Here is a 27,740-nt window from a genome sequence, read left to right as displayed (position 1 = left end):
GCACAGAAAATGCAAAGATTTTATGCAAATCCCACTGCCCAACACCATTACGCCCTTGGCAGTTGCTGGGATCCAACCCACACCTCTAGTTTTTGATCTCAGCGGCAGCTATTCCACCTCCTTCCCTTGAAACCCCCAAACCCTGAAAGGACGATGAGAACCCACCCAACAGCTGATCAGTGCCTGCAATACAGTGAGAACAGAATGAACTTTATAAACAGCCAATTCTTTGCCCTGCACACCTGGGTAGGTGCACAAAAACAAGCTCAGAAGTGCTTCAGAAGGGGGGCTGTATTGTTATTTATACGCCTACCTGCTCTGTGGTTGGATGGGACCACTGTGTGCACACGCTGGGCTGGCAAAGATGTGTGTCACAGAGATGGTGGTTGAGCTCATCACAGCCAGGAATCACTGCAAACACTCCAGAAGCCATTCCTCTCACATTCACTAATGAAAATCATCCGGATAGCAATAAACCTTTGAGGAAAAGCAAAACAAAACAACAGCATGCTAAACCTAAACGTCTGACTCGGTAACTTTCCTATTATTGTTGCAGCAGAAGGAAATTCAGCACGCTGTACTGTGTAGAACATCCCCCCATGGACCCAGCTGGGATCCTGAAATCCAGACTGTCTCTGTGATAGGACAGCACTGTGGGACCACAACCCATCTGTCATTGCCTACGTCCACGTGAGAACAGAAGCAAAACTTTAAAGTTTTATTTCTGCTTTTCTTTGAAAAACGAAAGAAAGTACCTCCTCTAAATGATTTCCTATCAATTTCCTCTAAAAGCCACACTGTTCCGGCAGCTTCTGTTTCAGATAGTTGTTAAGTCTCTCTAATTGACTTCAGTAAGGACTACAATTAAAGCAAGAGGCGCAGCTGGAGTAAAATTTAGGATTTAGGAACTCCCAAATTTCCATCTCAGCTTTGACCCTGAACCCACACGCAATCCGAGCCAAATTTCTGAACCTTTATTTGATTCAATCTTCCCATACACAAAACTGCATTAATTTCAAATACAACGCAGGATGCCACGTCAGCACCTGAGAAACATCACCACTTGGTTTTCAGGACATTTGGTTGGCAAGCTGAAGACCTTTGTGCTAAGCATTATTACTCAGTAAGTGTGACATTAACTTGCCCACATTCTCCTGACTGCCAGCTCCCAGGGTGACGCGTTGAGACGTCATTCACGTGGACGCCGGGGTCGGGCACTGCACACATTTACAGCTGCACAGACTTGCTGAGTCTTGGGCAGGAATTTGTTTGGCATTGCTGAGGCCTTTGGCTTATTTGATCTCAGCCTTTTAGTTAAACAGGAACATGCCCTGATTTTAACAATCGCAGCTTCCTGCAGTTGGGAGGAAGGTGTGGCTGATGGCATTTAAAGTGGAACTGGAGCCAAGCCTTCACCAGAGGGAAGTTGAAGCACTGCGCAGCACCACTGGGGCTCTGCTTATCATTAAAAAGACCAAGGACCTTTCTCCAGGGACAGCCAAGGTTATTTTATCACCCACAACACCACAAGGCATTGGATGACATTTGCAAGTGTTAGATTTTCATAACTTCACCCTCCATATGTTATTGCTATTAAGGCCATTGTAGCATGACAGCAGAAAATAACACAGAAGATGCCAAAGAACTGAGGATGCAGCTCTACGTTCTGTTGGCGTACAAACAACAGCAAGCCTGCACTTCTGCTCGCTGATGGATTGCTTTCCAGTCCTTTCCCAAACACCTGTCCCACTTTAGAATGGATACAGCCACCAGAACACACACAGACAGACCCTCTGGCTGCCTCCCACCGCTGCCATAGGCTCTTTCCAGCTGCCAAGCTCCCTTTCTAGCACTGGACATTGCTCCCTCACAGTCTTTACAAAACCAAAATCCTGATGATTAAAAAAATAATAATAATGAGGTGGTACCATGTACATCCATAGGCTCCACTTAAAACAGGAGCCTCGATTTCTACCATGGAATCACTTTTTTTTCAGCTTATTCAGCTCACAGGCAATGCCATATCCCAACCAAGCTTTCCATCACTCTGTGTGTTTTCAGTTGCATACCTGAGTGCTTCGCCAGGCACAGCAGCTTTGATCCTTCATGGGAGCTGAAGTGCCTCCAAAGAGTGAACACTTTATGATCAGGTAAAGACAGAAATGTCTCACGGCTGGTCATTTTCAAATGAAAGTAACCCATTAAACAAACACTGCCTTTCCCTTGAAAGCAACCAAAAGCTTATAATTTGAAATAAACCAAAGCTCCATTTTACTTTCTTCATATACCAGCGTTGCTGGGAGCCAAGCATGCCCATCAGCTGTCCCAACTTCTCAGGCTCTGTCCATCCCACTGCCATGCTCAGTGCCTGGGGGCTGCGGGGTGGTCTGCACACTGCTGGCACCTCCGTGGGCACTGCAGGTCGGCTGCAGGCAGAGACAGCAATGGGGAACACGGAAATCCTCTCTGCCTCTGTGCATTGGTTGAGCTTCTGAAATAACTCAGGGGTAACGGAAACTGACTGCGTAACCTCGCACAAAACGCTGGCCTACTTCAGAGCATCACTGCTGAGTGACTCATTTAAGTAGCCAAAGCACTCTTACAACTAACTGAAACAGTTAACGCTTGCAGCTTTGGCCACGGAGCAGATCTATGAGGCTTGAAGTCCCGTGCATTTGGTCGTGTAAGAAACCCTATCTTGCAGCATTTCGTTGATCAAGCATTACTGCTCTTGGTCACAGGGAGATCTGCATCAGATACAACAAGCCTTGTGCTCCCTGTACTGCTGACTATTCAGTTCACAAGGGTCAGCTCTTCACCCCACGCCGAGCACCCACGCTGTCCTCCCACATCCCCAGCTCCTATCCTTTTTCCGTGGTAGAATTGTATCTGAGAAACCAGGAGCTTGCAATTCTTCTCATTTATGTCTGTGTGTAACAGGTGTCATTTTCAGTGTAGTACAGACAAATCCCAAAATAGCTCAGGCTCTTCAGACGCTGCAAAGAGAAAAAAAAATAGCGGTTACTTCAGCCCTGGTTGTAGTGAAAAGCCCAAAGCTCACAGCCAGCTCCAGAGTTCAGCACTAAAATGGCAGATGCCTCTGCGTAGTGATCTCTCCTGATTCCGAGGTTTTCAAACGGGCTGCTGGCTCTGTTGTACATGCAGTCTGACGCATGAACTCCCTCATGCAGGGCTGGCTTTCCATTAGCTCCGCTTTGATTCCCAGATGCTCCATCTACCACTGATCCTCCTCCACATTTTCCGGTTTCGAGGCTCCGAGACGGCAGCAGCGCTTCCTCTGCCTGGTGCTGAAGTTGACTGCACTGGAGCTAACACAAGGCAGAGGGCTACGGGAGAGGAGAGCCACTCAGCAGCAGGACTTTGCTTGCCTGGCTGTGCCTGCTGTGCTGCAATATGCAGCTGCTGGCGAACCTTTTTGACAGAGATGATTGGATTCTGGAGACTCCCAGAACGCAGCTATTAGTTCCCCTGCCTACACTGAGCATTCTGAATCTGTGTGTGCGGTAACACTTATTAATACTGTTCAGATTAAGTAGAGCCTATAGCTTCCTAGCACTTTCAGTACCTTATCCTACACACTGCATCTGCTCAGTGGCTGAACCACAGTCAGATCAATGTCTTGCAACCAGCATAACATGATCACGTGGATCCAGCAGCATTTTTGTGCTTTTATGTCCAGAAGTCCCGCATCCATTCCTATGAGTGGTTCCTTTTAAGTTGCTTTGTGCTACAAGGTAATGCTGACTGAGTATTTGCAGGATGTAGGCCCAGATCCCTTTATTTCAGAACATCAAGCAATGGTTCCTGACACCGAAACAGTTAATCGAGAAGCACTAACTCTCTACTGGAACGTGTGTGTGTGTGTGTTTTTGTTTCTTAGAGCCAAGAAGATTTGCTTTGGTTTTTTTAAAGCAGAAACCACCACAAAGTTGGCTGTGGTTTCAGCTGCACTCATTTGAGATTTGTGTTGCTGACTACCAATCCTAAAAGAGTTAACCCAGCAAGCATGACTCAGAAGCAGAGAGGGAGATGCGAGGCTGAGAGGCTCGGAAGGCAGCACAGAAGCACAGGTGAGGAACATAATAATCATCAAAAAAAGGTGCAGCGTCCAGGAGTGAGGCTCCCTCGGTGTGCCTGGCCCTGGCACTGCTGGCACGGGCTCCCTGGAAGGCTGCAGTTCCGCTGTTATAACACAGGGAGCAGGCTGGAGAATTTAGAGCTGCGTCACAGAGCTCAGCGAGAGAGCGAGAGAGCAAGCTCCGTCGATAGGTCTACCAGCAACAGCCCTGCTGCAGCAAGAGGGGAGAGAAGCAGCCGGAGAGGGAGAGAGGGCTCAAGAAAGAGAAGTAACACCAACACCAGGGACGGAGCTCCTGTCACCAGACGGTGTCATTTAGAGAACGTATCTGGGCTCGGTTGGCGTAGGAGGCTTCGCCCATTGACGATGCTGGAGACCCGGCGCACTTAATCCCGCGGGGAGGGAGAGTGGGCAGACACCGAAAGGGTTAACGGAAAGGAAATTTCTGGAACCTTCTATTCTGCGGCGCTACACAGCAAGCGGAGGGCTGAACGCTGCGCAGCTGGTGCACGGGCAGAGCTCCTCGGTCCGGTTCGTCTTTCCCACGTACGTACCTTTTGATCAGGATGGGGCTGGAGCTGCATCTACGTTTTGTAATGCTTTGCAGGGCGTCCCCTTTCCCCATCGTCCCTAAGTTCAGCTCCCCAAGTGCCTTCATTATTATTTCGGCTGGGTATGATTGCTCTGCTCTGCGTCAGAGCTGTTTTCTCAATGGAACGTCGGCACAGGTTGTACGAATGCCACTCTTGCCAGCATTGCTGTAATGCAGAGGAGGGCAGCAGTCGTGGGAGAGAGATGACAACTTTGCAGACTGCTGTTTTCGTGTTTTGCTCAGGCTTTTTATTCCCTGGCGTCCCCCCGAGGGCTGGCGTGGAGGCAGGGCTGGGTGCAGGGGTTAACAGCCACCCTGTGAGCTGGGATCAGGGCTTTGTCACTGCGTAGTTCAGAAAGTGGCAAACGGTGACGCAGTGATCATTGCAGGGCACGTCGGCCAGTTTTTAAAAGCACTGGGGACAGGTACACGGTGCCTTCCAGACGCTTCCACACCAGCTGAAAGGGGTTAAGGATGAGTCGAGACGGGAAGCTAGCATTTAGGGATTAAATGTCATCATTTTGGCGTTGGAAAGTTGTTTACCTTGCTCTCTCCGTGTCTCCATGTTGGCAGCCTTCCAGCTCACATGTGATAGTCTTCCCTGTACTGCTGCATCATTAACTAAGTGGCTCAGCCGGCTCCCGATTGGCCGGGGAGGGCTCTCGGCCCAAACACGCCGTCTGATTGGCGGAGGAGGCGATGGCAGGTGAAAAGCCTTCTCGGATTGGCTGAGAGCCTGGTGTCAAATCCGAATGTTGGCTGCGCTCGTCCCAAAGTGCCGGGGGCTCCCGGCCCGGTCCGGCCGTGCGGTGCGGTCTGTCTGCTGCCCCCGGTTCCGTCCCCGGGTTCGGTCCCCGCCTCCTGCCTGCCCCGTGCCGGCGCCGGGAAGGTTTCGCTTTGCTGTGCCGTTGTCACGATGACGTGTCAGAGCTGCCAAGCTCCACCGCGGAAAGCGCTTGGCTTCGGGGCTTTTATTTCTTCCTTTCCTTCCTTCTTTTCCTCTTCCTTAGGCGGTGGTTAAGCACGAGCTGCACCGCGAGCTGCTCGGGGCACCTGGAAATGATGCAGAAGGAAGGGCAGAGTTAGGATGTGGGCAGGAAGGAGGACAGGACAGGGAGGGAAGGACGGACAGAGTACGGGCAGGCAGCTGTGCCAGAGTGGCCAAGGAGATGCCGACAGGAGAACGCTACATGCCCTGCACCAGTTACTGTGCCTGTTTTTTCACCTCTCTTCTCAAGTGCCCATCAGTGAAGATGTGCTGGGAAGTTCTGAGGACACAGCTGGCTCTGAACTCCTTCTAGCTGTGGAAGTCACCCGATTAAGTACAGAGCAGTAACTTTGCTTTCTTGTACAGCAGGGCACATTATCCCATAGCCTTTCATCACACCAAGGCTTAACCAAGTTTAAGGATGTGGTAGCATAAGCATTTAATCTATAATCGTCACTCACTGACATACCAAGCATCAGGACCGGTTGTTTAGCAACAACCGCTGGGTTTAGATCCAGCTTGAGCACTGCACTGCCACGGTCACAGCAGTGCCTCTCCTCTGGTTGTCAGGCTGAAGGCAGGGGCTGTGCTGGCATACTGCATCTGCCCAGGTTGGGGCTGCTGGCTGATACAGGCCGCGAGCGCTGCGGTTTTATGCCCGACCATTTCTTTGCGCAGTAACCCAGAGGGAAGGACGCCATTTCCAACAGCAGTGCGGTGGCAAGAGCAGGGAGGGAAGAAGCAAACAGACAGTAGGTGCCACTCCCCAGTTTGTTCCTCTTCCCCATCTCTACCTTCCTCGCCTCCTCTCCTTTCCTGCCAGATTCCGGGGGGGGTTCAGCTCCTGGTGCAGTCGTCACAGCCCCTCCTGACTCACTGAGCCCTCGCTGGCTGGAGCATCCTTGTCTCCTGCAGCGCCAGTTCCGCAGAGCAGGGGAGCAACTGGAATAGCAGCAGCAATGGTGGTCCCTGCAGCAAGATGGACAGGCATAAATACACACATCTGTGGGAACAGTGCAAGGCAGCCGCGGAGGGAATTCTGTCCAGCCAGCAGCTATGCTAAGAACTGATTCTTTTTACATGGGAGAACAGTGGGTTAAGCCTATCTGAAGGGAGAACCCTCCATGTTTTTCCTTCCATCCCACTGGAGGACCCCATTAATTTGCAAAGGTAGTGCATGTTAATGGCATTTCGCAGTCCTTTGGAAGAAAGTGCAACTGGCCGCCACTAAGGGTATGCATGCTCTTGAGCAGCTGCATTCAATGTAAGGATACATTTATTTTTGCTCCTATCTTTTGGCCACAATGATAGCTTGCAACTAAGTGCAGACAGGAAAAGGAGGCAGAGAGAGGAGTTAGTTCAATGTTAAACTTAGTCTGTAAATAGCATTAATCAGGAATTGAGGTTATTATCAGCAGGTGAATCTGTGAGGCTTGCAGGAAACAAGGCTAAGAAGGGGACAGGGCATATTTCTGTAGGACAGTAGTATTCTGTGCATGTGAATTCTATATGTTAGCTGTACGCGGCTAGCTGCTCCACAGTGGTTTCCTGTGTATTGCCTCAGAAGGTCTTGCAAAAGCTGTCTATCCTTTCTCCCTCTGACACTTGGGTAAACTGAGGTATTTCTCAACATTTCGGTTTCCCTTCGTTTTAAAGCAGGGCTTATTATACTCTCAGCCTTAGTGCGGCATTGTGACGCAGCGTTCATCAGTGCATTGGGTCTGCTGGCAAAATACGTGCCATTTTCTTTTGAGTTTAGGCTGTTCAAAGCCTGCAAAATTTGGTACAGTTAAGAATTGCAAACGCTCGTGACATAAAAGTAAAAGCATTACCAGCTCGTTCTTCTGTGATCCTAAAGAAGGCTGTCTGAACGATGAGACAGCCATGATATCTTTCTGCACTTGTTTTGCCGATGGTCATGTTACATCTGTGACGCAGTCCGATTTTGCTGTTGGTTGCTGTCTCTGCTCGGCGGGGTTGAGCTGATGAAGGCACAAGCTAGAATAACGTTAGAAGCATTAATTTAACATCGATGTTTAAGTTCGCAACCATACCTGACATGGCAGGGATACTGGCACCCACTGATTTTACCACCCACAAACGGTGAAGGAATTCAGATGAACACAACAGCACCCCTAGCCATTTTGTTGCTCACAGAGTAGGCTCTGAGCCTGCAGTGCTGCTGCTGCTGTTAATTTCCATGTCATACAAATACAGCGTCGTGCTCTGTGTCAGGAGCTTTACTGATGCTGTGAGAAGCTTACAGTCTATGAGGAAATGCTTTTCTTATTTGGGAAAACTCATTAGAATGTCCAGATGCCAAGTATTCCTTCCTCACTTCTCTTACAAATCGCTTCCAGACCTATCCAGAAAATTCACTGCCGCCTTGTGTTGTTGTTGTTTTTTTTTTTCTTTAATAAGGACATTTTCTTACTGTTTAATATGGGTGTGGCAGGGGTAAGGTTGAGATTAAAGCTGTATTAGTTGAGCATCTGTAGCACTGGTGCCAATGGACAGAGTTGCATGCAAGAGAGGTCCGAGTTTTACCCATATTCTCTGTGTAGCGGTAGAGAGGCAGATATTTGAGACCTAGGGCTGGGACCGTGCTCTTGTTATGGCGTAAGAAGGGAACACCCTGCCCTGTACCGACCCACCCGAAGTGGTGCAAAGTAGGCAGCAGAAATGGCCAACGTGGGAATCTCACAAAATGGTTTCAACTGCACTCTGAGATGCAAGCGCCGTTTATACTGGCACAGCTCCGAGAGGTACAATAGCTGCCCGCTGCAAGGTCATTCCTGACTCATTGTCGGGTCCTGGAACTCCCAGTCCACATTTCTTGCAACAGTTGCAGTGCTTGAGCCCTGAACCTGGTGGTGAGGCGTGAAAGTTAAGGTGAGGCTACTGCAGTAGAGTTCAAAAGCGTAGGTGCAAAATCCGCCAGATCTCAGCAGAGTATTAAAATCCTGATCTGTAATTTGTTTCTCGAGTAAACTACAAAAACTTGCTCAAAAACTTTGTACTGGGTCTCTCTCCCCTTCTTTCCTTCGGACTGCCAGGAGACAGGAGTGATGTATTTTGAAGGACTAGGCATCAACTTACACTCTGTTCCAAAGGGGAAAAAAAAAGTGCATATATTTGCATTTCTGTTCCTGTAGTCATTAGGAGGCGGACTCCACAGCAGCGTCTGTCACACTGCTGCTACATCTCGTGCTTTCTGTTTCAGGTACCTCAGCTCTAAGGCTGCTTCACCCCCTGCCAGATTTCCACCTTTTTCTGAGGCATTTCTACCTGTCCATGTCAGCGGTATTTTTTTCATGGGCTACTCAGGGCAACATCAACTAGGGATACTTTATACCCTGCTCTAGTCTTCTCGGCTCCATAGGCAGCACTGAGTACTCAATGCCTCAAGGATCTTAAGCAAAATAACTTATTTTGTCCCCATCTTCACAGTAGCAGTTTGGCTGGCTCCTTTTAAACAGAGGAATGTAGTAGGTCCAGCAGAGCCATCCCAGGCCAAGCACCAACACAAGCAGATCCTTCCTGCCTGCAGTTCCACGACCCCACCTCCAGCAATCCTGCCCTGGGCCATTTCTTGCTCTGACCATGCTTCCAGCCTGCCTTAGCCTGCAGCATTACTCTCCAGTTTCCAAAGGAAAAGAACCTGGCTGCTAATCCTGATGCCAGTGACGACTCTTCGCCTACAGGGAGGCATATGCAATAGCTTGTCTGCTAAAAACTGAGCCAACACAGTGTGATTCAGACCTTAAGCTTTCCAAGGAAGAGAGCTATTTCTGAGTTAAGCACATCTCTTCAGCTCCCCACACAAACAATCTTTATCCAGTGCAAATGGTGCACACTACTTGTCCACCACCAGCACGCTGTTCTGCATTTGGTTCTGCAGCTCCGATGCAGAGCAGCAGTGGCTCTCAAACATAGGGATGTTTCTGTGATAGAAAGGATGATGAGGATGTTGGGAACAGGCAAAAAGCAAACTGCTTGGGGGAGTTGGGTTAGAGATTTTCTCCAGCTTTTGTTGCTAGGTCCTTCTATTGTGAATGGTGTTAGAATGTGGCAGAGCACACATCTGGCTTAAGGGCAGGTCGAACTTCAGTTAAAAAATGGCAGCAGCTGTTTCCTTACGTTCACCACTTCTGCAAGACATTATTTTGTCTCTTCAATGACAAAGAAAAACGGGACTTCCCTTCTTGACATTACCTGAAGTAACTGGACCTGTAGTGCTAGAGAAACACCGTGTTCCTGAATTGACTACACGAATCACAGTCATCTCTCTGTGACTTCTTTCAAGACATGCAATAACACTGTAAATTCTAAGGTGATGCTTAGGTACAGAAGTTAGGAACAGAAAATTACTTTCCTGATTTCAGCTGCTTTAGTGGAGACTTTTTGATGTGGCTAGCCGTGTGACATGCTGTTCAAACAAGCTGTGCATAGCTGCATTGGATGAGTCTGAACTGTTATCCCTTCCTACTGCTTCTCCGTGACCGAGGTCACGCAACTGCAAGGCTTTTCTCCCTCATGTGAATGTGCCTCATCGTTCTTTGAGTCATCTGAAATCCTCAATGGGATTCAGCAGCTCAGTGCTTCCTGTGCCCTCCAAGCAGGCTGTGGCTTTGCAAAGGAACTCTCACAAAAGTAAGGATGGAAGAGAACTGTATGACTGCACACAGGTCAAAACAATTTCAGATTAGCAGATGGGAAGCAGAAGATCAGAAATTGTAATGCTAATGGCTTGTACTCCTACAGTCATCACCATGCTAATGTTCCCTTCAGTTCAGAATAGCTTTAGGACAAGTAAATCGAGAGAATAGCAAATAAGTGCTATCCTTCCCCTAACAGTCCGACACAAAGTTTTGGGATTAAAAACAGACAAAAAACCAAGCAGGTCTTGCAAATAAATCACACTTATATTAGTAGTATTGCACAGTTAAGAACCATCTCCTACACCTAAGGGGTTTCTTAGACATTTTTAAGCCTCTTTTGTTAGATCCCAACACAGAAAAAAATAGAACCTCTACACGAGGGCTGCTACAGCCCATCACATCAGCTGATGTATCCGAGCTGATCCTAGTGTTATTTAGCCCTCAAGACAAGGTTATCTGCATCCAAACCACCAATACAACACCTATGCTGACTGCCAGGCCAGGGCTAAGCACTGTTCAGGAACTTTGGTAGGCACCAAAACCACAGTAGGAACAGAGTCCAGAACTCACTCAAAGCACCAAGAGATAACCACACACAGATGTGCTCGGGTGAAACCACTCTGCAAAGAGGAAAGGCAAAGATGCAACTCTGACCTGAACACAAACCCAATTCCAGCCATCAGCGATGCTGCATATCACAGGGCATGCCCTAAATAATCTGGAAAAGATTGTTTTCTGGCTTCACTGTATGTAAAAACTAATCAGTGACCCAAATGTCAAGCAGACCTAGCTGTCCCATTGCTCCAATAGGCTGTGTGGGACTAGAAATCTTACAGACTTTAGTACTGTACACCACAGCATGCCATGGTGCAATGTTCAAGCTCCCTCTTTTCTTTTTGCTGGTGGGGCACAGACAGCAAGAGTTCATAGACTCAGAGCGCCTGTTTTTCACTTTACTATTTCCAGCACAATTCTTAGGCTGCAAGAGTAGGACTAAAAGAACAAACTGTTCATTCAGGAATGTGACCTGAAGTTTTTTATTCTGGTCCTAACGAAGGATAAAGTCTCCATTATGCTCCGAGCTCACGAGGGAAGTGCATGTTTGTGCTGCCCCGAATAGCAGCAGCATCTCTAGGGCTGTCTTCTAGTTGCAAGCATCAAACCCACAAAGCAGTGCAGCACCTACCTGCCTGCACCCAGCCTTGGTCAGTGCTGCAGCTGCAGAAGGCATTACACACTAATGATTAGCCCAGACTGCAAGTTAGGGCACATTTGTCCATACCTGACCTACGCAACTCCACACAGTAACAAAGCTGCACAACTAACAGATGCAGTTACACGCTCCCCTGAGCTGAGGAAGTCTTTTTTTTTTTGAAAGCTTAGAAGTTCACTCATTTCAATTTCCCTTACAGGTCACCACTTGCACTGTCACACCCCTCTGTCCTGCACCTGGCCTGGTCTGACTCATCCCTTGACTGGGGGTTGCCTCTCTGCCTCAGCTCTGCATGCAGAACAGTAGTATTTTCTGCAAGGGAGACCAGAAATTGATGATCCAAGAATTTAATTCTGGCATTTCAAAATGGAGGGAAAAAAAAAAAAAACACATGCTTACAGCAGAATCCCCAGAAACTGCCTTTATATATAAGCAGTTGTGAGAAATTGGGTCTGCAACACTGACTTGCCATGTTCCTGCAGACTACATTAAAGGTCTTTGGCTAGAGAGGAGGTTCCCTTTCATGGAGCAGGCAGGGATTTCTTGCCTTTTTTTGCCTTGTCTTGTCTAGAGGATATAAAGCAGAGTGGAGTCCTGAAAGGCTTAGAGAGGTTCTTCTGAAGGAAGCTATAGCACGCTGCTGCTGCTGCTAAAATATGTCAGAAAAGGAGGAAAAAAAGAGAACAATAACATTGTACTTTCTTTGCTATGACTTACAAAAACTCTGGAATACTTTGACAAAGCCAACTCTAGCTGATTGTATTTGCTTGTCTCTGCACGTGTCCCCACACACACACATCCAACACACCCAGCAAATGCTTGAGACAAACACTGGTTTTGCATACATGCACGCTATGTATATCACATGGTCCTGAGCTGCTCTCTTTTTCTCCTTCCTCCTGCACACTGCCTGCCCCAGCATGCTATTGGGTTTGGAAAGAAGAGAACACAATGTCACAGATCCTTCCTGTAAGGTGTACCTGCAGCTTGGCAGCAAGGGCTGACACCTCCCAGCTGCATGCAGGGAAAGGGAGCTTGGTGAGGCCCAGGGAGATCTGCAGGCAACCTGCAGGAGGGACAGCGTCATCTTCATCATGCCAAAAGGAAATTTGTTTTTAATCAAACTATAAATAATGAGCGAGCCATTGGTCTTTAACTGCTGCATGCTATTTCTAGAAGTTTTGGCTGCTACGGGAGGTGCAGAGGGGAAGGGGTCAGAGGCACTTGCCATCTTCCTCTGCCTCACATCTCCAGAGATGCTCTCACTTACAGTAGCACAAACATAAGTGACATTTCCAGCAACTTTTAAAAACCTTACTAAACCTTTCTTCCTCCTGTTAAGGCACGTGCTCGATATTGAGAAAACAAAAAACAAAACAAAACCAGCCACAAAGTGACCCTCACTTTGAGCCTGAGTCCAAAGGATGCTGCAGTGGTCCTTGCAGTGCCACAGCCGACCTCTGGCAGCAGTACCTCACAGCCCAGCTTCTCAGTAGTAAACCTTTATGCTGATAATATAGGATGCCTCATAAATAACTGTGCCAGCAAGATGGACACTGGGGAGGGAACCTGCTTTCCACTTTTCTCTCACCCTGCTGCCCCAGTTAATGGATTTAGAAACTACAGTAAATATCCAGACTGTAATCTAGTACAGCTCCTTCCCCTTCCTCCACCCCCCTTTCTTGGAAGGACATGCTTTTTTCCTTGAGCTTTCCTCCGCTATCTGTGGGTGTGCATCAGAAAATGTAGATACTGAAGCAGATTCTTGGTGTGGTTACAAAACTAATGCTAAGAGTCGCCAAAACCCAGGGGTATCAATAAGTAAAACTCCCAACTCCGCTTCTGCTGACCTCGATTCCACCTCACACCAGCTTCTGCCTGGGCACAGGTTAGAGACAGTGGCCAGGGTCTGACAGTTGGCAAATTGCACGTGTGTAGTGGTTGGCAGGCCTGCAGCCAGCTATCTCTTCCCACACGTTTGCTGCAGGGTAACCACCATGGCTGCACCACAGCTCTGTTCACACCCCCTTCCATTCCCAATAGCCGTCAGCCGCTCATTTTCACGCTCTCCCACCTCCCCAGCAACTTTTGTTGAACCATTTACAGTTATATTTTCAAACGCTCCCTTTTTAGGTTTCATTCTGGCCCACAACTCAGAGTCATTTCCACATAATTTGTTCTCATTAAAAGTTCCTTTTTGCTGACAGGATTTCAGTCTTCTCACAAAGCCCTGCCCTCTCCGCTCTATAAGATCACCCTATTTACAGCCCACGTCAGAGAGCTGACCCATGGTGACAGTCACACTTCCCTCCCCGTCACCAAGGGCACCCGACTGCTGCGTGTCCACCCGTCCTGCGTTGACACTGAGATCAGTCAGTGATGGAAAGCCACAACGCTGCCTTAGGGCAGGGGATACAGACTGACTGTGTCTGAATGGGATGGTAGATTGCTTCCGGATGGTACAAACTTTTTTTTTCCCCCCCCTCCTCCAAAATCAGCACCACCGAAGTCAGATGTTTTTTTTTTTTACCACCTGCTGGTAAGAGCTTTACTACTCTACCTGGCAAGCAAAGGAAACAGTCCCTGCTGAGCACTGGGCTTCTGCAGCACACGTCTCATTTCTCCTACAGGAGCCTCAGCTGTCCATGAGATGCTCAAAAACACATCAGTAAAATAACTAACCCGACGGTCACCGTCTCGCTTTCTAATAACATCAAATAAATTAATTTTTCTCCAGGTACGGTGGAGATGAAGGACTTTCAGCCTGCAGCCACGTGCAAGATCTGTCTTCCTCTGGAAGCTGGTTTCACATGGTGGCTTAGATTTTCCCACTTTGTATCTAGCACCATTTGAAATCAGTGTTCTAGGAGCAAGAATTACAGCGTGGGAGAAGATCAAGCAGCTGCTAACTTCACTGACAGCCTATCCTCTTAAACCAGCACTTTCCCCCATCATTTCTTTTTCTGCCAACCATCCGTTCTGTAATGCCATCTGATTTCTAGACACTATACAGTCACTGTATGCACCCTGAAAGTTAGGGCCACAACAGGAAAATCTTCCTTCCAATGTATTGCTACTTAATAAACAATGGCTGCCGAGTTCGAGTTGTTCAGAGTAAAGTCATCCAAAAGTTGCATGGAAACCAGCACTGTGCTTCTTACACCCTGACAGGCAAAGAGTACATTTCTTCTCCTATCCAGTCACTAAGAAGCTACCATTTAATTTACTAACTTGGAGCAAATGTACTTTCCCTGTGTGCTCTGGGATCTTCTCATTGTAGCATTACCATTCTGTAGCTTCCAAGGACTTGTTCTGCAAACACAGAAGCTCCCCCTGACAGTTTGATCTCAACAGTCAACAAACCCACACGTGCCTTCAATAATAGTGATGAAATCACTCTGATGCACACAGAATCCACTCCTTTTCCTAAAATTACTTTTTTTGGAGCTTATTGCTGCTCTCTTCCAGTAATGTTTTGCTAGACATTTATATTTTTGCATTCAAACCACAAAAATGAAGCCAAACTAAACTACTTTTGCCTGACCTCGCTGCTGACAAACACGTTTACGTACACAGAAAGGGCGATCGCTGTGGATGAAGCACTCAGTAGAGCACTGAATAGACTTCTCTAAAGAATGCATAGCTGTCATCTGCAAGAAGATCTTCTCTGAGCCAGAAAAATGTCTCTTACACAGGCTGACCGATTTCTCTTGGTGTTCAGAGTCTCAGTTTCTGTCTAGCACCATTTGAAATCGGTTATGATGTAGGGGGAAAAGCAACAATAATGGAAAACTTCATTCCCCCCAGCCCCAGAGTCCTTATAAATAAACACCAGCAGAAGCACGACCTTGCTTCACAAACATCCTGCGTGCTCTCCTGTTCTCTGAGCCGAAGTTACACCTCTGACCGACCATCCTGCAGCACAGGAGGACACCCAGCACCATGGGATGCTTAAGGGGAAAGCGGAGCATCTGCTCCAACACCCAACTGAGGTCCCTCACCTCGAGCAAGTCAGGACTCACGCACAGCAGCACAGCCAGCCTCCCTCCTGCCCGCTGTATCCCCATTTGTTTGCCTTAAACTGTTATTTACTCACAGCTTCTTCTTTCAAATAAAATTGTGTGCTACTTGGGATCAGGCTCTGTCTCAGGTAGACAGACGACGTGGTTTCCTGCTGGACAACATCCAATCTCTTTGAGTCTCATTTCAGTCCCAGCTCCCTTTGCACATCACACACCCTACACTCAGCACTAATGCTGATTTTGGTAATGTGGACAACTACCAACCACTGACACACCAGCAGATGGCAACAACACGATGCTTTCATCACAGCCAGCCTCTCTGCTAAGCACCAAGTTCAAGTGCTCCAGTCTGTAGCAGATAATAACAATCATGAATTACAAAATAAAGCACACTAGTTACTTTTCTAGCCCTTCCTCTGACAGGTTTCACCTTGAGGTAGCTGACTACACATTTCTGTGCAGAAACAAGAGTACATTTGGAGCACAAACCTCATACCTGACTTTTCATGTACCCAACTCACGTTATCCTCTAGGAAAACAGAACACAGCCGTCCGCCACACAACAAATGAAAGACAAACACTTACTGCCAAATAATATCTTTATTTGTAATAATACAAGCCATCACTCGTCTTTACATTCATAAGGATATAAAAATAAAGCCAAATTGATACAATCATTTCACTCAAGCTTTTAGTCTATTTCAGTATATTGCGAGATATTGGAAATGCCACGCACAAGCCAGCTAATGAGCAACACTCAATTCTCAGTGTATTACATTTTCACAGTATTTACCAGCAATTGGCAAACTAAGCATCAGCTATTGGAGAGGCCGTGAAAAGCAAGCACTTCTGCACACCCAAAACCCCTTCTTCATAACTGGAGACTGTTAGGAGCGCTCAAAAACAACTGCTGGGAGCGTCCCAAAGAGCCCAATGAAACCCCACCTAGTTCTCTGCTGTTGAAACAACCTGTTCCCCATAGCAGTGCCAATCTACCCCAGCCAATACCTCAGCCACCTGACGCCAGGTGACTTGCTCCTTCTGGGAAAATGGGTGCATAGAAGCTGCCTGCATGTTGGCAGCAAACCCGCAAAGCCAAAACCGTCCTCATTTAGCTCAGCTAAACTCACATGAAAGCATTTCTATTCTGAAAAGCAACAAATATCTCTGAGATGGACATCAAGACTCAAAGTAAAAAATCATAATACTATCAGCCATCCCAAGGATGGGCACACAGATTCTCAGCAGGTTTTGGTTGAATTCCTTCTGTCAACAGGCCAATAAATACAAACGCAGGAGATACCCCTGCTAGGGAAACCTTCACTTCCCCACTGCAACGAGACCATTACAGCTCCTCTGGGATTATACCAAAGGTCTTTTTTTCCTTCTTAAAGGCATTATAAAAGCTATAAAACTTTGATTCAAAGGCACATTTTAATTCATCAGATAAACAGAATCAACTTTGGCACACAAGAAAGCAGCAGATACGAGATCTAAATTGGAACAATTTCAAACAGACACAGCCTTACATTGCACCAATCTCTCAAGAAAAACGAAGACTTAACATTGCAGAACGTAAGAAATGATATTTAAACCACCTCAACTGCAAAAGTGGTTGAGAAATTTAGTGAGCAGAGCTAACATCGGATCATCTTCTGTAAGTGCTCCCGCCGACAGACAGCGATGTGTGCTGCAGGAAGAGCCTCTAAGTCCATTTTAGATACACAGAGGAGACAATGAACGACCCAGAACAAAACAGCAGACAATTCTGATCTTTTTTTTTATCCCACTATTCTCTATTGCAGTTAACCAATAGCATAAAGCACAGGGTGAGGTATGTTAAGTTTCCGTAGGCGAATAAGCGCGCTCGTTTTCGTTTCTGATAGGCACATCCAACTGCAAACTCCCTCCCACCCTCAGAAAGTCATTCATGCTTTACAGCTCGTATATTTGGCAGTATGTGGAGTGCTGTCACTCTTCCTACAAACAGAAAAATAAGTCAAATCAGGGATTTCACATTTAAATAGCTCTTACATTTATTCTGGAAGCACATCCTCAGATGTAGCGTCGAATCATCAGGTGAAATCACGAAACTAACTCACTCGTCTGCTTCCTACTAAGCAACCAATACACTTAACTGAGATTTGGGCTCCAGTTTCAGCCTCTGGAGTGCAAAGAACAACCCAAGGATTAGGAGAGGATTTGATCCAAGCGGACCATTTCAAGCGATGAAGAAACCATGCCAGAATATCATCAGCAGCTGAGCACAGACAGAGCAGTTACAGGATTCCTAACTCATTTGGAGGCTACACTGTGAGCAACCCATGTGTTTTATATGCAGTCTGATGGTTAGTATGTATTTTATAGCCAGAAGCCAAGCATTAGCGAAAATTTGATTCTGTAGCTCACTGTAGAAAGTGTGCAGTACTTAAACACAAGAGGGTCATAAATTTATAATCACAGCCATGACCACTGAAACCCACATCCACTTATTTTCAAACTCTTGAATAGCACAGCTTTTCTTTCCACAGCAAACTAACAAGCAAACCAAAACCAACAAACATCTGCACCATTACTTGAGGTCTCTGAGGAGTTTTAGAAGCTGTACAAAGCCTTGGGAGCTTTATCAGAACGTTATTTCTCTTATTTCCAATTCTCCCTTTTGCTCGTGACAGGGTGAATTCCCAAATCCTTCTCTCCCCAGAAGTAAGGCCAACCAACCCAGAAAACTGATGCCAGAGAACTAATTCTCAATTAGGAGCATCTTATTTCAGAGACAAAGATGGTATTCATCAACACATTCTTATGGAATCAACTTTAAGCTTAATTCCATATATGCCTTCTCAAGCTTACCAAAAATACTCAGAAGTCACTTGTTATTTAATAACTAAATAAAATACAAGACTATTCGTTTGAAAAGACTTCAAGTCAGAAAAAGAAACCTAATGTTTCAGTCACTACTTTTTCAGAATTTCTGCCATGGAGAAAAGCAACACAGACACAAGTTTGCAAAAACATTTCTTGTGCAAACTCAAACCATTAAGACAGTAACAACAAAATACTGATGAGGAAGAGTCAAGTTGATCTCTTCTGTATTAGTTCTGTCCTGCAGCAACATGGCTCAAAGAGCCAGATTTTGGAAAGAGCTAATTGCAGAAAAGATGTTTCCTCTGAAGGGAGGAAATGAATGAATGCTTCTTGTTGCTTTTTCTATAGGAAACTGAGGTCCACTGGATTCCATACTCCTAAAATTCAGGGTAAACCATAAAAAGACACTTAAGCTTAATGCAAATGTCCAAATGAAGTGGGAAGTGTGTACCTTTTCAAGATTCAATTAATTCATTTGTGCAGTTCCTCCATCTCAGCTGGTGTATTTGTATTTAAAATACATGCTTTTTTGCAACTCTCATCAACTGTATACGAGCTGAACAGCAAAAGGGGAAAAAAGTCTAATTGAATATCCTATGAAACTGACAGACTGAACACAGAAGCAGCAAAAAGGCAAGACACAGATTTTGCTGTATGCTGAAGACGAACACAGCCAAGGTACAACGTGAGATACTGGAAGCAGAGTGGTTCAGAAAGGCTCAGCTGTTTCAGGAATCCAGAAAACAAGTGAGATCTGGGCCCTAGCAGAAGGAGATTAGATTGGGCTTTCAGACAAGAATGGCACTTAACAGTCAGGTGCTCACAGCGATGAAGCTGAAGGAAAGCACAGGGCACAGTAAGACGGCATGGGATTTTCAGGAATACAACGTTACTTTGTTCTGCTTTTTGATGTATTTCCTTTAGATCCCTTCTTTTTCTACACTGAGCAGTTTCCTCACAGATGAAGGCAAGAAGTGCTGCCATAGTAATACTAGATTGCATCTGGGCTGTCAAGGTCACAAGTTATCCAAGCGCTGGATGAAAAGCAATTACTCAAAAGCACTGCATTACTTTGCAGCACAGCCTCAGCCACTGGAGTCACTGAAAAGATGCCATGCTGCCTATGGGGAAGATAATGCCACTAAAACTTCTCTGGGGCTGAGCTAGTTTCAGCCTTGTCCTAAGTAGCACCGCATGTACTTCACTTCAAATATGAAGTGCAGGAGTATTTCCTCTGGTTAGCTTTACTGAAAGCATCCCTTTGTCTCACAAACCCCAGATTTTATTTATTTACTTATTTTTACTAAAAATACTGAAATTTAAGTGAGCTTTGGTGAGATCATATTTATAACACCCCACTGTTCCACCTGACTTGCTCTAAGTTTTCAGTATTTTGTCTGTTACAAAGTGCTTCTCCAAGAAAACAGTATTTTTTTCTAAGAAGGTTAAAAAAATCCAACAAAAAAGACATCACTACAAGAAGCAATGCACAAAGCATTTAATTCTCCTGCCAATTCCCTACCAAAAAACCATACATAACCAGTTACTCTGAAAAGAAAGTTCAAAATGCAACGTATGCTTCATAAAGAAACAAAATCCACTATTTGTGCACCCAATCTTAAGCAGTCTGTAATGTAAAGATAACAAACACTGCTGCTGCAAATGACTGAAGTTTATCTACACACGATCCCATTCTAGTAGCAATGCCTGCTATGTGTTCAAACACAATAGGACCATTTAGGTCAGTATAGTTGCAAGGAGAAGGCTCTAATAAGACCATGACATTTTATTCAAGTTGTTTCTAGTCCAAAACACAGCAGTAATCTCGTTTCCCTCCACTACCATTGGTACATTGCAGAAGCAAGGATGCTCACTTGCAAGGCTCCAGATCACCTAAACCACTCTGGCTTTTAAAGCCTAAGGAGACTTTCCTTAGTGACACCAGATGCTTATTCAGGCAAAAATAAAATAAAATAAAGCAGGTGAAGCCAAAATAAACCAATAGTACCACTGGTTTAAGATACAAAATGACATGTTTTGGAGCAGATGTGAACATTGCTAAGTGTACTTCTGTTAAATACAAGCCTAAGGACAGTGCTTCTCCATCTCTTAAAATAGCAGGAATGATAATTAGCATCTTACCTAAGTAACAGATAGGGAAACAGTCAAATATGCTGTTAGGTGCTTTAGCTGCTAAGCTCACATACAGGCATCACACAATTGAAAAAGGAAGAGGCAGATAAAGTTTAAGCAACTACATATGTTAGCACTGCTTTTGCTGTCACACAGAAATTGCCAATAGAAAAAGGCTTACTTACCCTTCTTGTGAAATGTATTTCTTAAAGATCCAGAAGGCTGCCAGGAACACCAGAACTGCCACGATCACTTGAGGAAGAATTAAAAAGAAGCCTTAGAGTGATAGTGAACAGCTCATAAGAAAGATCTCCTCAAAAAATTAATGCTGCCTACACCCAGAATCCTACACAGCATCCTCCTCTTCCAATGCTCAAAAATTCACACGGCTTAATTCCCAATTACATATTTGATACTTTGCACAAGACTCTTCAGCAGAGTTCAGCTCAAGAACAGTGATCAGCAAGATGGCAAAACACCACCAGTTCAGGAGTATTACCACAGCTCACAACACTGTCATTACTTTTTAGAATGAACTTATAAAGAAGTGGTGGTAGAAAGCTTGATTTTAGGAGCAGATAAACATTTTTAAAGCAACCAGAACTCCAGACACAGTTGCTATTAGTCCCAGGTGATGACCACAATATCAATGCCACATAAAAAACAAAGACCACATCGTACATCATTCAGGAATGATATGATACTTACCACAGATGATGGCAATAATATAAGCACCTAAAAACAGAGTAGATGAGTATTATGAGGAATGCAAGCTTCTTAATCAAATGTATTATATAAGTACTCATGAGGGCGTCTCAAATCAATCAAACACTTGTCAAGATGACCCCTGCAGAAGGTCAGTTTTGCACAGCAGCTTTTATTTAAGTCTGCCAATTATTAAAAGCATGTTTACCCAAATCTATCTTTCTTACACCGAAATAAAGACAGAAGTTTGCACTAAGTGACTTCTGAATATAGAAGCATGTCCCCAAGAAGTAAATATTCTATATGCATTTTTATTCTATTGGAAATTCTTGCAGTTCATACTTACTTAACTTGCAAATTGGCACTTCTGGACTCCATCTGCCTTCTCCAATATACTCAATACGAGCTGCACCATGTAATGTGTAGCCTGCATAACATTCAATTTTAACTGAATCCCCTATGGAATATACAGATTTTTTCCCATCAATTATTCTACCATGGCTGATGACTGGAGAGGAATCAGAAGATTCAGGACCACCTAGAAAGGAAATATTTTGGAAGTGAAAAAAAAAAGAAAGAAGAAAAGTCTGAGAACAGAGCTGATACATAGAACAGATTAAAGAAGTTGCCATCAAGAAGTCCCTACATTCATGTAAGCATCAGAAGCTCAGTTCATCATTCAGATATTACATGCAAAGGCTTCCTGCTGCCCAGAGGCAACAAAAAAAATGTATGATGATGGACATGCTTCAGATGCATGAGCAGAAACATACACCTCAGCTTCACTGGTATAAAAAGTTGCATCAAAGTAATGAAAATCTTTCTGTTCATATTACGAGTTATCACATGATGCAAAGGAAAAAAAAAAAGAATATAAAGTCTGTCACCTTCAAAGGCAGAATGTTCAGAAAGCACTCTCACAACAGGTCTTCCAAAGCAGCTCTTGAATTGTATTCATTTCTACACATAAAACTAAGACTAAAGAAGGACTCCAGCTAGGCACAAAACTCTGCACAGCTACTCAGATCCCAACCCATGGGGCTCACAGCTTATTAACGTAACCTGTGACCAGCTGGGCACGCTGACAGGCCTCTGACCTTCAGGGGTCAAACACTACATCAGACATTTCAAACTTGTCACTTGATTTTCCTAATTATGAATTCTACTCACATGCACAGTTTGGTTTAGAACTCCATGTGTTTTGTCCTTGGCACGTTACTGTGACCTCTGTACCACCATCAGCAAAAGCACAGGGAGGATTGCAGCTTATCTGAACAGACTCTCCTCTTAAGTACGCAGATTTCAGTGGAACCACTGCTCCATGGGAGATCTCTGGGGCACTGCATGCTTCACTAACTAAAATATAAATTTAAAAGCAAATGCAGCAATAAGAAATCTTAAATATTTTATAATTCATTAGCTCTCTAAGTATACACTGCTTTTGTATAATTCAATGCTATTAGTGTATCTGAATTGTTAGAATTCTCGTCCACCTTCACCATAATTTTAAGTATAAGTGTTTCCCATGGAAGATTTAAAAGAAACATCACTCCACAAGTGTAGCACGATCACATGATACAGCACCTTATATAAGAAGTCTGTAATCTTTGATTTATTATTTTTCATACGAATCATTCTCGGGTGTCTCATCAGACTCATCCATTATGAAGCACTCAAACACATCCTTTGCAGAAGTAGCTCTCATTCTTCAGAGAATATCATTAGAATGTACATACATGGAATTCTGACTGTATTCTGCAGCCACATTCCCTGCCCCTCCAGCAGAGCGGGAGGAGGAAGACTGCAGAAAATGCTCTTCAATGGTCCCTGTGAATTAGGCCTAATAATAATTTGCTTGGTCAAATATCTACAAGCATTCTGATGCCTGGAAAGCTAAAGTTGAAGAGCTAGGTATGAGCACAGATGCAGACGCATAATGATTTTGAGTACACAGGAAGGATCCAACTGATCTCTTCGTTATGCACAACCCTTGTACATTCTATCAAGATTCCAAAATGTACATCTATCCTCCTCATTTCTTCATGATATCACTTGAACAAAGAGCAGGATGCTATTACAATGCAGTAGCACCACAGTACATCTGTGCCACAGCTTCTGCATGCGTGTCTAGAATTCAACTCATTCTCATCCAAACACTGTTAGGAGTTAAGTCAGACGAACACCTGGAATAGCTATCATGATGAGGCTCACTGTCAACTTCCTTAGCTTCTGACTTTCAACTACAGTGTAATAGCTAAGATTTAACAACACTCTCAACATACAAGAAAAGTTGGATTCATATATAAAAACTTACTTTTTTTACAAGTTGGTATTGGTGGATACCAGGTGCTATTTTCTTGACAAGTAATTATATTCTCCCCAGACAAGACGTAGTCTGGATCACATTTAAACACAACCATGCTCCCATAGCTATAATGAGATGCAAACCCAGATAATTTTCTTCCATTTTCTACTTCTGGGTTTTCACAGATGACCACTGAAAGAGGTAAGAGGAAAACCAGCTTTGAAACATTTGTTAACACTATCTTCACAGCAGTCACAGCACTTTTAGTACTTGTAACAAAGTTTCTTAAGTCCTCTAACCATTTGGACTGGGCTGCCCAAGAAGCCTGCTCTCTCCAATGTGCAGATTGTCCCTGATTTAAGCCACTGACTTGCAACAGTACACAGTCAACTAAAAGCGTGTCCCACTTCAACCCACACGGTTCTTCCTATACAGCAGCAGAATTTCAGAAAACTCAATTATTTTGGTTAGCATTCAAGTGACAAGATGCAGGCGTCGGCTTTTCTCCCTGCAAACACAAAGCAAGATCACGTGCTTGTTAAACTTTACACTTATTTCTGCACTAGCATGGTGGTTGTTCACACATGCTTTTATTAGGCACTTGAGCTCAGCTCCTTCACTTTGTCCTTGTCACTTCTACCAACTGTGTGCTCCTATTTCATTTTTTAAGTTTTAATTTGAATTCTAAGCCACTCTGTATATCATATTCCATCAATATCCATAATGCAGTTGATCTGAGGTGCACTGCAATTTTATCAATTTACACCAGCAGAAAAGCTCCTCCTCCTCTGTAGGAAAAACCATCCACCCCCTCAGCTCCCCAGTTCCAAAAGAAGCAGATATTGAAATTTGAGTCCTATAAGATATATTTATATTTGAGAAACAACCTTTACACCGTGGAGGTGGTCCACTCCAAAAGCCATTTGAGTTCTCGTCAACTGTGCAGAAGATAGAAGGTGAACCAATCAGCGAGAAGGGATCTTCTCCTTTCTGTACATTATTGCAACTATAGGTTACTGTTGTTTGATAAACATAGTTGTCTGCTTCAGTGTAGTGCCCATTGGCTATACTTGGAGGTGGTCCACAAGGAACTACTAGAACAAAATCATAAAAGTCAGCTAACAATTTTGCTCCCATAAGCAAAGAGTTTTGATTTTCAAGTCACTGCACTTAAAGTCCAACACAGAGCTGTAACTTGTCTTAGTTCTAACTGAGAAAGACCTGTGGTCATTTGTAACAAGAATAGGTAGGCTTTAACAGCTATTAACTTACTATGACAATAACTGAGACTTTTCAGTGCTGATTCCTCAGGCACATCCCCAATAGCTCAATAAAAAAAAAATAATTAAATGTTGCCGTATTTTACCATCATTTCTTTCACCAGTGAATGTACAGCACACAGCTATATTATAAAATAAACTACCACTGTCTGAGTACAAAGCATAAATACAGCAGTACTTTACTTACTATCACATAAAGGAAGATTTCCATCCCAGTCAACACCTTTATCTTTAATTACACAGGAAATTTGACTACGTCCATATAACCTGTACCTAGACAGATGAAAATATGCAAAGAGGTGAAACTTAAGAACATTCATTTCTCCAGGTAGCAACGAGAAATCTTGTTTACATAATTCTGTTCTATGACTACATAGACACGACACACCACACTTCTCTCGTGGTGAGAATGTTATCTTTAGAGATATTTTGTTAATAGACTCAACTTTGAAAATGAGAGAAGCAAATGAGACATCGCTAAAGAAACAGACAAAACCTTTCCCTTTTAAGACATGCACTTAATACCATCAAGTCACCAATGTTAAAGAAAAACTGAAAAGAAAAGAAAGAAAAATCCAGAGAGAGGTTAATGCTTTTGAGTTGATTTGCTACACACAGACAAACAGGCCACTATACAATGTAATAATGAAGTGCAATGTGTATACACTTCCTTCCTGTGCCACAGGGACAATAGAAAAAGAAGTTGTTAGAGGTAACAGACAAAATTTTGCTAAACACTTTAAGCCTAATTTGATGTGAGTAAAACCAGGGAATCAAACCAAGTTTTGCTGTGATTTGTCCTGCTACAACTCAAGAACCTCAGTTTGGGTTTGGTTCAAATCAGGTCTAAATAGGAAAAAAAAAACAAACAACAAAACACCCAACACTTACCCTTTTTCACAAGAAAAAGTAGCTGTTGAACCAAATGTAAGATCTGTCACATTAACAAAGCCATATTCTAATTCTCCTGGATGCATACAACTTTTTGCTGAGGAAAGGGAAGAAAAAAAGAACAAGCCTATATCTTTATATGTAGTTATACACAAAGACTGTATCTTTGGCACACACTGCCCTTAAAGTCACTAGTACTTTTCAAGCTTCATTTTAAATTATACAGAAAATTAATTCTCACTCAAAACCTACTGAAATTGGTAAATAACAAAGGAAAAACAAATTTAAAAAAAAAGCAAGAGGATTGTAATGCTATCATGGGATGGTAAGAGCAGAGTGGCAAAACCTCTAGCTACAGCAAACGAGAACAAGTCCAAATCAGCAGCCACGAATACAGAAATGAAGAGCTGGTTACCTTTGGAAAGCCTCAGGCAGGCAGGGATCTCCAGCAAGAGATACCCTAACTCCATTACCAATCCTTAAATGAGGTTTGGGAAGAGTTGGATCCTGACCCCACCTCTTCCAGTCACTCAGTGCATTGCATGCACTTGAGCTCCCCTGGGCTGGCCCTGCCTTCCCACTAGGTGCTCAATCTTCAGGCCATGACTTAACATTTCCACTACAGGGCCACACACACACACACATTACCTTTACAGAACGTCTCTATTTGTGACCACGTTGAGTTTTTGCCACATACTCGATTATCGGGCATCCCAGGGATCTTCCTATAGCCAGGGCGACAGGTGTACCTCACGTTGGTTCCAACAGGAAAGCTGCTGTTTGCACTGATGTCCTCCACGAGCTCTGCATACGGAACACTGTCTGGAAGCGTGCAGGATTCTGCAGGAGCAGAAGGGGAAAGAAGGAAGCAATATTTATCAGCATGAGGAGATACAAGCGGGGGCAAAGCGAGGGTAGCGCAGTTGGTTTTAAGGATGTTAACACAAACAAATCATAGGAGAGACCTTAAAGCCCATCGAGTGCCCACCAGACCGGGCTGCCCAGAGCCCCATGCAGCTGGGCACCTCCACAAAGTAATGAAGTTCTTAAAAGCCAGCACTATTTTTGCAGTTCTTAAGGTTTTGGGTATCCAGTTCCCACCCTGATCACACCCAGCACCCACTCCACACCAGTGCAGGTTCATTGCTGCTCTGCTCAGTTCCCGTTTCGCATTCTACCTCAACAATACACCGATTTCTAGTTCCCATTTTTTTGTGGTTTTGATTAAGTTTATGACACAATCCACGCCGAGTAATGTTCCTCTTCACCTCACAGCAGCAAAAGTAAACAACGAACACAAAGGAGCTCCTCCCCGAGCTCCCCACACGCAAAAGAACAAAATGCACACAAAAGAAAGGTCAAAAATCCGTAATATAACAGCCGACTTGCGTCCTCCCAGCGTAACAACGACCCATCCCCGCGCTGCGGCTGCTCCCTTTGTCTCCTCGATCCCCACAGGCCGCCCGCTCTCCCTCCGCCGCCGCCGCAGCTCCCCGCCCGCTCCCCGCCTCCACCGGGCACGCGAAGCCCCCTCACCTCCCCCACTCCACAGATCACCGCTCCCGTCGCTCACCCTGCCCCTGCTCCCGAGCCGCGCAAAGCCCCGCCAACAGCACCGCGACTCCGAGAGCGCCCGCCGCCATGCCTGCAGCTCCGCGTCCCTCTCTCAGGCGACGGCGCACGGAGCGCTGCGCATGCACGCTAGACACCCACCCCGTTCTGAGAAAAGGCGACCGCCATTTTATGCCCGGCCCTCCTCGTTAGGGCGGAGCGGCCGCCGGGCTGAGGGGGGAGCGTGAGAACGCCAGCTCCTAGGCGGAGGAGACGGCTTTTTTTAGGCAGGGCACGCCCAGCCACCTTCCGACTGACGGAATCGCTTCAAAGTCTGTTCTGTGGTGCAGCCCATGCGAACGAAGGCTGATTGAAAAAAAAAATAAACAAAACATCAAACGGCTGTGTGGGGGCTTTTGTACTTTCCTCAGA

The 27,740-nt window shown here is 45.0% G+C and overlaps 1 protein-coding gene and 1 long non-coding RNA gene across 11 annotated transcripts in view; one reads left to right on the top strand and one right to left on the bottom strand.

Moving 5' to 3' along the window:
- LOC100549444 (membrane cofactor protein) overlaps positions 1–27,531 on the bottom strand; it is a 30,553-nt gene extending 3,022 nt beyond the window's left edge. For 2 of the 10 annotated variants that reach the window (XR_002121725.2, XR_004162061.1), the window contains exons 1-14: positions 27,331–27,527; positions 26,406–26,597; positions 25,758–25,854; positions 25,054–25,139; positions 24,474–24,680; positions 23,596–23,778; positions 22,452–22,637; positions 21,628–21,819; positions 21,285–21,311; positions 20,762–20,828; positions 7,512–7,677; positions 6,474–6,648; positions 4,654–5,744; positions 314–2,996 (exon numbers count right to left, since the gene is read on the bottom strand). Coding sequence is in view for 5 of the 10 variants with exons in the window: in XM_010724163.3 (XP_010722465.1) it covers positions 18,915–18,999; positions 20,762–20,828; positions 21,285–21,311; positions 21,628–21,819; positions 22,452–22,637; positions 23,596–23,778; positions 24,474–24,680; positions 25,054–25,139; positions 25,758–25,854; positions 26,406–26,597; positions 27,331–27,400 (1,392 nt within the window). In the remaining 5 variants the exon portion in view is untranslated. Of the gene's footprint in view, positions 1–313; positions 2,997–4,653; positions 5,745–6,473; positions 6,649–7,511; positions 7,678–16,160; positions 17,556–18,894; positions 19,000–20,761; positions 20,829–21,284; positions 21,312–21,627; positions 21,820–22,451; positions 22,638–23,595; positions 23,779–24,473; positions 24,681–25,053; positions 25,140–25,757; positions 25,855–26,405; positions 26,598–27,330 lie in introns of those variants that run through there. The other 8 variants (XR_004162059.1, XR_004162060.1, XR_002121727.2 and 5 more) reach the window with 8 other exon arrangements.
- On the top strand, positions 2,910–16,230 carry LOC104914480. Its single transcript, XR_796027.3, has 2 exons — positions 2,910–4,645; positions 14,291–16,230. It is a non-coding gene; the product is annotated as an uncharacterized LOC104914480 (long non-coding RNA).
- Positions 27,532–27,740: the final 209 nt, after the last annotated feature.

Source organism: Meleagris gallopavo, chromosome 28, assembly GCF_000146605.3.
Source record: "Meleagris gallopavo isolate NT-WF06-2002-E0010 breed Aviagen turkey brand Nicholas breeding stock chromosome 28, Turkey_5.1, whole genome shotgun sequence".
Classification (NCBI taxonomy): Eukaryota; Metazoa; Chordata; class Aves; order Galliformes; family Phasianidae; genus Meleagris; species Meleagris gallopavo.
This window is presented reverse-complemented; position numbering and strand designations above follow the sequence as displayed.